The following is a 12168-nucleotide window of genomic DNA, read 5'->3' as shown; positions in this document are numbered from 1 at the left end:
GACCGAGGCTTTTCGGATCAACATGTGCCCATTAACAAAGCATAGAAGTATCCCATGTTTCGTTGCTAATATTTTGGAAACCCTATTTTATATAAACCTACTTTGACCATTTTTTTTATGATATGATATGATATGAATAAATAAAATGAATATTTAATTATTATTATTATTATTATTACAGGTTAAATTAGTGAAATCATATTTATTCCTCTAAATTTAAATTTGCAACTTTTAATCCCTGAATTTTAAAAATTGCATTATATCTCTCTCTCTCCACAAGTGTTATTTAGGTGAGACAAACAAAGGTTAAAAAGACAAAATTAAATTTAAATTTAAAAGAAAACTAATCTAAATTTGATGAACTAAAATGGGAATACCGTGTTAAAGCCATAAATCTAAAAACTTCACATGTTTAAATAAGAAGTTTCAATAGAATAATTAAAAGAAAAATATATTCGTAGAAATAAATTTATATGATAATTAAAACCTAAGATAAACTTTAAAATTTAGATTTACGATAAAATATAAAATATTTAAAAACCTAAGATAAAATCTAATATTAAAATACAAAATCAAAACTTTAAATTTAAGATATGAATATGGAAATATGACTCTAAAATTAATAAATAATTAATTATATATTTAAAAATTGTGAAATTTATAACATTTGGTCTTCTAAACAAAACTTATAAATTTTAAAATAATTAATTACTCATATGATCTTTATATTTAATATGTTTTACTTTGGTTATATATATATATATATATATATATATATATATATATATATATATATATATATATATAATTTAACTGGGTCTCTACATGTCTTAAATAAACTTAATCTGGTCTCTTTCATTAAATTAGCAATAGTTTAAAAGGTGTCATGAGTTAAAATATGAGCTATATTTTATCTTGAAATATCTGTGGTTTGACATGTGACGACATATTTCATATTTTGATATTTATATTATCTTTTAAACAATTTGATTATGACACCTTTCAGAATTTTATGCTTGTCACTTTCGTTGTAGATAATCTTATTAATTTAATAAAAGGAACCAAATTAACTCAACTTAAAATATCAAGACTCAATTAAACAAATATATATATATATATATATATATATATATATATATATATAAATTAAAGTATACAAATATAATTACTAAATCATTAATATAGATATATGTCAAAATAAGTTTCAATCTATTAATCTCATTCTCCACACAATCTAGTCATGTTGAGTTAAAAAAATATTATTTCAAATATGAACAAAATTAAATCTAATTCACCTAATTCGCGAGTTAAACATATTAGAGTAAAATTGAAAAGATTTATCTTAATGCATAAACAACAAACATTTAACAAATTTTGTTAGTTATATAAATTGACAATTAATCTTTTAAATACAATTATATTATTCAATAATAGTTAAAAATATTATAATCATATAAGTTAATATTTTAATTTTTAATTGCTATCTTAATAATATCAACTGAAATATACAAATACTTTAATTATACTACATAAATAAATCAAATCAATACATTTTTATTATAATTTAATAAATATATAAAATAAATTAAAGTAAAAAATATGGATAAATAAATCAATTTGCAACCGTCACACTAAATTTCAAAATGTTTTACTCACTCCCAAAGTGGCTCATTTTCTTTTATAACTCTACGATTCTGAGTGGGACCTACCTCCAGTTATATTTAGCACACGTGGCATGTCTGACTCCTGTAAGCAACTAAATGCTGCTCATAATTATCAATCATTATCCTTTTACCTAATTACTATTGTTTAATCCTATTAATTTAATAATCCTGCGAATACTGTAAAAAGAAAGAAAATACTGCTCACAGTTAACATTGTTTAAATTTCTTTAATTTGAGCCACATGGTACGTGGCAGGTGCCTGAAATACATGCACCCTGAATTTTATTATTTTATTTTACTTTTCTAATAACTAGTGTTGTCTCATTATTTATCACTGAAAAAAAAAATACTCATGTATCATGTTTTCTTCGGTAATACTTTCAATAAATAAATTCATTAATAAATTTATAGTTTAGTTATAACTACATATATAAACTATAGTTTAATCATTTATATAATAAAAATGATATAATTCCTTAACAATCGAATATGAAATAAGAGGTAGGGTTGGTTGGAGTTGCTTAAATGTATGTTAGCAAAAAGCCTTGAAGACAATTGGTTCTTTAAATTTTTTGGAAAACAAGGTAGGTTACTTACTTAGGACCAACCCTGCACTAAACACAATATTACCATATGATGCTAGCCACGTGGACAGTAGCATAATGAAGGTACCAGAATCAGTATGATTCTTTCTAAAATCATCACAATTTATGTATCCTTTATTAGGTGGACAATTGTCCGATTGCCCATTCATTATTGTGTAAAATTAAACCTAAATCATCTTATCCCTACACTTGGAAGTTTATAGGTTTAGAGTAAGTGCATGTGCATGACCATAAATTAACATTATAATGAGAAGATGGTAGCCAGTGCCCTTTGATGGTTTTTTCTTGAAATTAAAAGTAGATTATTATTAAATTGACCATGAAAGGCTTTCAACTTATTCTAATTTTGGAGATCCAACACTCTTGGCTTTCAGTGGAAACTTCCTTCCAAAACAAAGGTAGATCAATTGAGTCGTCAAGAAGAAACCCAAAAAGACAAGCTACAGTGCACCACACTCATGCTCATTCTCACTACACTTTACAATTATTGTTCCTTTCGCCTTTGCTTCTTTAAACCTTAGCCTTTTCTTCCACCAAGTGCTTCCATAACTATATAGTCAGAACCACGATCATGAAAACGTGTTTTTCATATATACATTGTCGCACATGTATCTACTTACACCTCAAATTGACTTCTCGTTTCACTCAAGTCAGAGAACAAGTTAATATCCACTGCTCCTTATTATATGATCTATATGGGAACGGTGAATTTAAAAAATGATCACACTTCTTGTTGAAAAATCAAAAGTAAATTTGAAAACAAAAATAAAAAGCTTATATATCCTTTTGTCCAAAAGTATGTTTTAGTTTGTGTAAATTTTCATGTCCGTATCCCCTAGCTTGATAAAATATTATGTTGGCTTAGCTAAACTCAAAGAAAGCGTACTTCAAATTCTGATTTACATGATCACTGCAAAAAGCCGCATGGAATGTAGAAAGTTGAAAATGTCCCATCATTTCTTGAATATAGAAAGTTGCATATGGTAGTTATTTTCCTATTCTGAGTTTACAAATATATCGCGAAGAAAGTGACAATAAATGTATCTTATGTGACATAATTGAAGGTCACCTAATTAAGAAATGCAATCATAGACTAGGAGAAGGTGACCTATCTCGACATTAAAGACCTTATGGTCCCCCCTTTCCTTTGTCTTTTAACCAAACTCACTCCGTTATTGCTGTTCAAAATAATTACTTTGCGTATGTTGCACCAAAAACTTATTAGTTAAGCTTTCTGCATATTACATTAGTTTTTTATTAATATATACTATGGTATATTATGAGCACAGATAAGTAGTTAACTAAATCCAAAAATTTAGTGGAAGGTAGGTTCACTTTAAGCACTAAGATATACCTACTAATTAAAACTCATCTCAGCCACTAAGCTTAACAGAAATCTTAGTAGAGCTAAAACACTACGATTTCATTAGTCTAGAAGATTTATCAGGTCTTTCTTTTATTCCAAAGCTTTCCCTTCTCAAGATTTTTTTTTCAATTAAAAGATTGTAGTTATAAAATAGTTTTGGATATTAATATATCAGCACTGTTGTTGTAATGCTCTATTATTACACTGAGGTCAAAGGTCTATAATGAAACAATCGTGAGATGATTTTTTTTTGCCTATTTCTTTAGAGAAATAAATGAAGAAACATGATTTTGTCACTATTGCGGTTTGTCAATTACTTTCACAAGCAGTAGTGAAGTCAGAAGTTATTTGTCCGTGTTTCACCCTCTCTTTTCTTTTCCATCCTTTCTCTTAATATTTTGTAAATTGTGAATACTGTTTATTGTTATAAATGGGTTCTAGGTCTAACTTAACCCTACAAAACTGGCTTGTAAGGTGGAGTCTACACCCCACTTATATATTATAAATTGGTCTTATCTCTAGTCGATGTGGGACTTTCAACATTTATGTTGTTGGAAACAAAATGAATCACCACCATTAGCCTTACGACGATATAGTGGTAATATTTCCTATGACAACCTTAGTATAAATATTGCACAGATTTATTCTAATAATACTAGTAATAATACTAGTGTTGTGTCAGTTAAATTAACCAAGTGGATAATCTGCTTGTCTTCTGACCTTTTATCTTTATCTTTTTATTAGTTATACATACTATTTTGAAATTGTACCCTTATTGTTAAAGAGAAACAGTGAATAATTTTTTTTAGTTGTAAGTGTTCAATGAATTTGAGTTTTTCAGACCATCAAATAAAAATTTGTACAATTTTTAGTACTTATTATATTTCTCTTTTTAAATGTATCTGCCATCATTGTTGATATCATGTTTGTCAATATTTCAAACAAATTAAAGTAAGAAAGATAGATCAAGAAGAGTTTTTGGTGTTTAGTTGCAAATTATGAGGCAAGAAACATACACGCGAGAGGTATTTAGGTAATTAATCTATTTATTAATTACCTAAATAATAAAATTTAAAACAAATTAAAACTTTATTAATTTTATAATTAATAATAATAATAGTAACACCAACAATAACTTTTTTCGGTCTGAACTGAATTTATATATCCAAGAAATCAAATAATTAAAAAAGCGGAATCATAATCCTGATCCATAAGTTGGTCTTACCTACTACTACTAGAAAATGAAAAAAAGTTAGGATTACGTTTGAATAATATTTTTTAAAGTTCTCTTGAAAAAAAGTAAAAGGAAAGTATTAAAATGAACTTCTTTATAAGTTAGAAATTAAAAAAAATTAAATTATTTTTGTAATTAAAAGTATAGATCAGTTAGTTTTAGTTTGTGAGGAAAAAAAAAAAGTTTTCATTTTACTCTAAAAAATTACAAAGAAAATTATCAAATATGTATCTTAATTCCCAGATGCGCCCGTCACACCGTGGTTGAGTGGTGGCCCCGCCCTTTAGTTCGCTAAACCAATCATAGGATTCCTCAAAAGTCTCCACAAAAATCCCATGTAAAATTATTATTTCATTTAAATTTTCAGAACACTATTTTATAATGTTTATCTTTCATTATCTCTTTTTACTAATAATTCAATTTTTGTATATCAATTAATTCAAATTATTATTTACGTTCAGACAAAAACTATCTATATACTATTTTAAATGGTTATTATAGTTTGGTGTCGGTGTAAAAAAACATATTGCTAAAACGTATATTATTGCTCGTTTAAGTTTTAGTTATTTATGTTTCGAAACTTCTTTAAAGAATTGTAAGAATTTAAGAATATTTTAACTCCAATTTAACACGTCCTTTAAAAAAAAATAAACCGACATATTTGTTAATGGAGAGTCAAATACTTGTTTTTCAACATACTAACATCATTTTAAAGTTAACCACACATAACTTTTATAAACATGTAATAGGTGGTATTAAAAAGAAACCATACAGTTACACTGATTTATTAATTACTACTATTATTATATGAGATGGTATGTAATAAAATAGATCTGTTTTACCCAATAAGATTTCTTGATAAATACTGTATAAAAATGGATCCAAAGACTCTTCTGACAAACACACGACTATTTTTATATATCCCATCCCGCGTTGTTTTTCTCTGTTGTTGTCTCAGATACTCGTTGAATTCCATTTCCAATCCCTGTCTAGATTCTCTGTCCCCTCTTTCTCACAGTCAATTTTTTCCCTTGTTTTTTAGTTGTTACACTATCTGCTGTCTGTCACGGAGCCACCACCCTCTTACGGCTTTCCTTTTTTTTTTCTTACAGCCAGACCCCATCCGTTGCGAAGCTCAGTTTCTCAAGAAAAGAATCATTGAGGCTTCCTTCATTCATTATACCCACCAAAGGCACTCGCTTTCTTAATTAGCCTGCTGCATTTAATCACTCTCTCCATTCTCCAACACCCCCATGCCTTTAAATTTCTATGTTTTCCTCCTTCTCTGTCATTGACTCGGTACTTTGTGTGAGGATGGGTGTTTCTTGTGAATGTGATGCTACCTGAGGGTGTGAGGTGTTTGTGTGTTTCAATGTGAATTTGTGTTATTTGAAGATTCAGGTGGTTGTGGTGGTGGTGAGTGCTGCTTTCAAATGGATACTAAGGGGAGACTTGTTGCGGGCTCACATAACCGGAATGAGTTTGTTCTCATCAATGCTGATGAAACTGCAAGGGTGAGGGAGTGTGTGTGGCCTCTTCTTCTTTGCAGCTTCATAGCCTTCAAAATCCAATACTTTCTCTGTCTGTGTTTTTGCTCTATAACTCATGTCTCAAAGCCGCTTGAAGAATTTGAAAAAATAAAATAAAAATGAAAACCCCTACTGTTTCTTTCTCGTAGATTTCCTCGGCGAAGCTTTTCATTTTAGTCTCGAGACATTTTGTATTTTAATGAGTTACCGGTTGTTTAGGTGGAAGTAGTTTCCTATGTTTTCTACTATTCCCGTTGAGAGTTTCAAGCTGCCACTACTGTATTGACATTCTGAGAATCTTCCATTTGCTTTTTAGTTTTCCTCCGGCTTCATGGTGAAAGAAATAGGAAAAACTGTTTCAACCAATTCAGTATCGGAGGGTCCTTTTTCTTTATTTCACTCTTTATATGGTCTTCTACTTTTTCACAATTTCAGAGCTGATAATTAACTGCCTGAAGCCTTTCCAATTTGGTGCTACATATCTTCTGCAATGAAAATCCGTGCACCTTCCATCTTCTGTTAATACCTAGCTGTTTAATTTTCGGGATCTAGCTTGAGGTTGACATTGCACATAATTTGCAGGTGAACGCTGTCACAGAATTGAGTGGGCAAATTTGCCAGATCTGTGGGGATGAGATAGAGATTACTGTCGATGGGGAACCGTTTGTTGCATGCAATGAATGTGCATTCCCGGTGTGTAGAGATTGCTATGAGTATGAAAGAAGAGAGGGGAACCAAGCTTGCCCTCAGTGCAAAACCAGATACAAGCGCCTAAAGGGTGAGTCTTCAACCACTTTTTACTTTCATCTCTCTGTTATATATAACCTGGGGGACATGGATTTTAGTAACAATGCAACAAACATCAGGTAGTCCCAGAGTTGAGGGTGATGAGGAAGAAGAGGACATTGATGATTTGGAAAATGAGTTTGACATTGGAAGCAATACCAGGCAGGGTCACGTTGTGGCCATACTCTCTTCTCACCACAACACTGGCCATGGTTCACAAATGAATGCTCCAGGGATCACCACACCATCAGAGTGTGATGCATCTTCTGTGGCTGCTGATATTCCTCTCCTGACATATGATCACGAGGTTAATTGTTTTTTCAAATCTCTTCGTAGTTCATTGGTTATAGTTATGAGTTATGACATTTCTGGTCCTCGTTGTCTAATTATGATTTCTTTTTCAATTAAGGATATTGGGATTTCTGCTGATAAACATGCTCTAATTATTCCCCCATTCATGTCTCGTGGGAAACGCGTCCATCCTATGCCTTTTCCTGATTCAACTGTGCCAGGTATGTTGTTTTTATTAGCTTTGGCTTGCTTGTGTACAATGGTCACTATAATCTGTTTTCTGTTCAACCTAGTTTTCTATATCCATTTTTTTTGTTTTTTTACACTTAAGGCTGGTGGTGATGCAGTTCAACCCAGGCCTATGGATCCTAAAAAAGATTTAGCGGTTTATGGATATGGAAGTGTCGCATGGAAGGAACGAATGGAGGAGTGGAAGAAAAGGCAGAATGAAAAAACTGAGGTAGTTAAGCATGAAGGGGGTAACGATGGTGGGAAAAACGGTGACGAGTTTGATGACCCTGATTTGCCAAAGTAGGTCTGCTGTTATTTAATTCTTATCATTGCTAAGCTATAGGATAAAATGATTCTTTTTTCTCTTGAGCTTATATATTTAAGATTACTTAATAATGCAACTAAATATGCATCAATTGCTATCACATCCTTTCCTTGTGTTTTAAGAGTTATTTATTTGAAACTGTTAATAGAATGGATGAAGGGAGACAGCCATTGTGGAGGAAGTTGCCAATTAGTCCAAGCAAGATCAGTCCATATCGAATTATAGTAGTACTCCGGATTGTTGTTCTTGGCCTATTTTTTCATTATAGAATTCTCCACCCGGTCAATGACGCATATGCATTGTGGCTGACATCAGTAATTTGTGAAATCTGGTTTGCCGTGTCATGGATTTTAGATCAATTTCCTAAATGGTGCCCAATTGAGCGAGAAACATACCTGGATCGTTTGTCATTGAGGTATACTTCTTTCTGCGTGCTTGGAAATGTTATGCTTTACTATTCCATATCTAATTCTCTGCACAATTTACCAGGTACGAGAAAGAAGGAAAGCCATCTGAATTAGCTGATATAGACGTTTTTGTTAGTACAGTTGATCCTATGAAAGAACCTCCCCTTATAACTGCAAATACAGTTCTATCCATCCTTGCTGTAGATTATCCAGTGGAGAAAGTTGCATGTTATGTCTCGGATGATGGTGCAGCTATGCTTACATTTGAAGCCCTTTCAGAGACTTCTGAATTCGCAAGAAAGTGGGTTCCATTTTGTAAGAAGTTCAGCATTGAACCTCGGGCACCTGAATGGTATTTTGCTCAGAAGGTTGACTATTTGAAAGACAAAGTGGACGCAATATTCATCAGGGAGCGTCGTGCTATCAAGGTTTGAACTTTGAACCACTTCTCATTATGGTTTTGTTTTACCTTGTCAAAGCCAATGATATATTGTATTTGGTGTTTTCAATGCTGGTGGCAGAGGGAGTATGAAGAGTTCAAAGTGCGTATCAATGCATTGGTTGCAATGGCACAGAAGGTTCCTGAGGATGGCTGGACAATGCAGGATGGGACTCCGTGGCCTGGAAACAGTGTCAGGGATCATCCCGGAATGATTCAAGTGAGTACTATTCTGGTCTGAATTCTACGTTGGTGAAAATATTTTGCCAATTTTTATGTTTAAATTCAACTGTGATGCGTTTGCACAGGTTTTCCTTGGTCAAAATGGTCTTCGTGATATTGAAGGGAACGAATTACCTCGTCTTATCTACGTGTCTCGTGAGAAAAGACCAGGATTTGAACACCATAAAAAAGCTGGTGCTATGAATGCCTTGGTATAGTCTCTTCTCTTTTTCGAGATAAACTTTTAGCTTTCTTGCGCCTTTCATTTTCCTGATCATTTTTTTTTTTTGTGTCGGTTTGGTTTATTAATTGTCAAGGTGCGAGTCTCAGCAGTCATTTCAAATGCTCCGTACCTACTCAATGTCGATTGTGATCACTACATAAACAACAGCAAAGCACTTCGTGAAGCCATGTGCTTCATGATGGATCCTACATCAGGAAAAAAAATATGCTATGTACAATTTCCTCAAAGATTTGATGGGATTGATCGTCATGATAGATACTCAAATCGCAATGTTGTTTTCTTTGATGTAAGTAACAAATTGTTGCGGATTTATGTTACATTTACTTTACTGTGCTTTGAAGGAAAGACTAATCTATGTTTGACTCTATATTAATATAGATAAACATGAAAGGTTTAGATGGCATCCAAGGACCAATATATGTAGGAACTGGGTGTGTTTTTAGAAGGCAGGCACTGTATGGATATGATGCCCCTGCTAAGAAGAAACCACCAAGGAAGACTTGTAACTGTTGGCCCAAATGGTGCTGTCTGTGTTGTGGATCTAGGAACAAAAAGAGGAAAGTGAAGTCAAGTCCAAGAAAGAAAATAAAAAACAAGGATGCTACAAAGCAAATACATGCACTAGAAAATATTGAAGAGGGAATTGAAGGTACGAGGTTTCTCAAATTGGCATTGCCTGTCATTTGGAAGTTTTAAAAAATATTCTGCAATACTAACTAGTCCTCTTGAAATCCCACCAATCACAGGAATTGACAGCGAGAAGTCGTGGTTAATGTCACAACTAAAATTTGAGAAAAAATTTGGGCAATCACCTGTTTTCATAGCTTCAACGCTTATGGAAGATGGGGGTATTCCAAAAGCAGCAACATCGGCATCACTCTTGAAAGAAGCCATTCATGTCATCAGTTGCGGTTATGAAGATAAGACAGAATGGGGGGAAGAGGTATGGTACATCTCTTGGCTCTCTCAGCTGGAGTTTATGCTATGACATGTGTTTGTGTAACATTACTAAATTACACTTGTATTTCAGGTTGGATGGATATATGGTTCTGTTACAGAAGATATATTAACAGGTTTCAAGATGCACTGTCACGGTTGGCGATCTGTGTACTGCATGCCTAAAAGGCCTGCTTTTAAGGGCTCAGCTCCCATAAATCTTTCAGATCGTCTGCATCAAGTTCTCCGTTGGGCACTTGGATCTGTTGAGATCCTGTTGAGTAAGCATTGTCCTATATGGTATGGTTATGGTTGTGGCTTGAAATGGCTGGAGCGCTTTTCTTACATAAACTCAGTAGTTTATCCTTTAACATCACTTCCCTTAATTGCATACTGCACCCTGCCGGCTGTCTGTCTACTCACTGGAAAGTTCATAGTCCCAGAGGTAAGGATCAAATAAACTCTGGACTTGATGTTGATTTAACCCTTTTATGTTTGAATTTATGCAAAGAGATGAAATGAAAGAAAACGATTTACTGCTATTTGATCAATTGTTAGATATGCAGACATAGTCTTTCGATTAAGAGCAATTTTATATTCCAGCAATGCATACATATAAATAGGATGTTTGTGATGCACGGTATCGTGCTTTTAGCTGATGCTTCATTATCTTGTTGCCAGATTAGCAATTACGCCAGTATCATTTTCATGGCGCTTTTCATATCCATAGCTGCAACAGGCATCCTTGAAATGCAGTGGGGAGGTGTTGGCATACATGACTGGTGGAGGAATGAGCAGTTCTGGGTGATCGGTGGTGCCTCCTCACACCTCTTCGCTCTCTTTCAGGGTTTGCTCAAGGTTCTGGCTGGAGTTAACACAAACTTCACAGTGACATCCAAAGCTGCAGACGATGGAGACTTTGCTGAACTCTATCTCTTCAAGTGGACATCATTGTTGATCCCTCCTTTGACATTGCTCATCATTAACATAGTTGGAGTTATTGTAGGTGTTTCAGATGCAATAAACAATGGTTATGATTCATGGGGTCCTCTGTTTGGCAAACTATTTTTTGCTCTTTGGGTCATTGTCCATCTTTACCCCTTCCTCAAGGGAGTCATGGGAAAACAGGAAGGTGTTCCCACCATCATTTTGGTCTGGTCTATTCTTCTGGCTTCAATCTTCTCACTTCTATGGGTGAGGATCAACCCATTTTTGTCAAAAGATGACATTGTGTTGGAACTTTGTGGCTTGAATTGTGACTAGGAAATGCAGGTCTTACATGGTTAGATATACTTTTATACAGAAAATTACTGCAATATGCACAATTTTTTTGTCAAAGTCGACATTGCATGCAGTAGAGTCTATTGATGACCCAAAAGGGCAATTTTAGAGGGGTGTGTGTGTAGATACAGATGGCTATGATCTGACACAAAAATATTTGTTTTTAGAGCATTATTCTTTGTTGTACGTGTGCATTTTGTGGCAAGTTTGAATTGCTGATCAGTGAATTTACAATTTCCTTCTGAATAAAGTATCTCATTTTTGTAATATCATTTTCGTAATTTCATAAACAAATTATTCCATAAGAAAAACAATTTATTTTATTTTATTTCTGAGGTTATTTTTCATTGTGCATCTTTGAATATTTGATAAAATGGTATCCAATGTAAAACACAAAGATTAATAGCTAAGAAATCCTCCACCATACTTTCTGGAATCTGTTACTGTCCAATAATCAAATAGTTGATTTATTGAATTCTAGAGTGGCCATCTTAATGTTATAGAATGAGTGATTTCTAGAACATAAAGTGAATAATAGTTTGCCATAACCAAAATTGTGTGGAAAGAAACTTCTTGGCAATCATCATCATCATCTGAGCTTTCTATAT

The 12168-nt window shown here is 33.0% G+C and overlaps 1 protein-coding gene across 2 annotated transcripts; it reads left to right on the top strand.

Annotated features, from left to right (window-relative positions):
- The first annotated feature begins 5787 nt into the window (after positions 1–5787).
- Positions 5788–11835, top strand: LOC106772120 (cellulose synthase A catalytic subunit 2 [UDP-forming]). Of its 2 annotated transcripts, XM_014658299.2 has the most exons (14): positions 5788–6383; positions 6981–7176; positions 7265–7491; positions 7594–7696; positions 7823–8006; positions 8180–8446; positions 8521–8866; positions 8960–9097; positions 9186–9311; positions 9417–9629; positions 9722–9992; positions 10090–10286; positions 10374–10724; positions 10961–11834. In XM_014658299.2, exons 1-14 carry the CDS (start codon positions 6303–6305, stop codon positions 11540–11542), a joined length of 3282 nt encoding a protein of 1093 aa, XP_014513785.1. In that variant the 5' UTR covers positions 5788–6302; the 3' UTR covers positions 11543–11834. The 2 variants fall into 2 exon arrangements, with proteins under 2 accessions (XP_014513785.1, XP_022641254.1); XM_022785533.1 differs by lacking the exons at positions 5788–6383; positions 6981–7176; positions 7265–7491 and having other exon boundaries at positions 7807–8006; positions 10961–11835.
- Positions 11836–12168: the final 333 nt, after the last annotated feature.

This window comes from Vigna radiata, chromosome 8, assembly GCF_000741045.1.
Source record: "Vigna radiata var. radiata cultivar VC1973A chromosome 8, Vradiata_ver6, whole genome shotgun sequence".
Classification (NCBI taxonomy): Eukaryota; Viridiplantae; Streptophyta; class Magnoliopsida; order Fabales; family Fabaceae; genus Vigna; species Vigna radiata.
This window is presented reverse-complemented; position numbering and strand designations above follow the sequence as displayed.

Bases quoted from the DNA above. Each gene is read 5' to 3' on its own strand.
- LOC106772120 (XM_014658299.2), top strand. From the start codon at position 6,303: ATGGATACTAAGGGGAGACTTGTTGCGGGCTCACATAACCGGAATGAG. The intron at 6,384-6,980 runs GTGAGGGAGTGT...CATAATTTGCAG, and splicing joins ATGCTGATGAAACTGCAAGG to GTGAACGCTGTCACAGAATT. The intron at 9,993-10,089 runs GTACGAGGTTTC...CACCAATCACAG, and splicing joins TATTGAAGAGGGAATTGAAG to GAATTGACAGCGAGAAGTCG.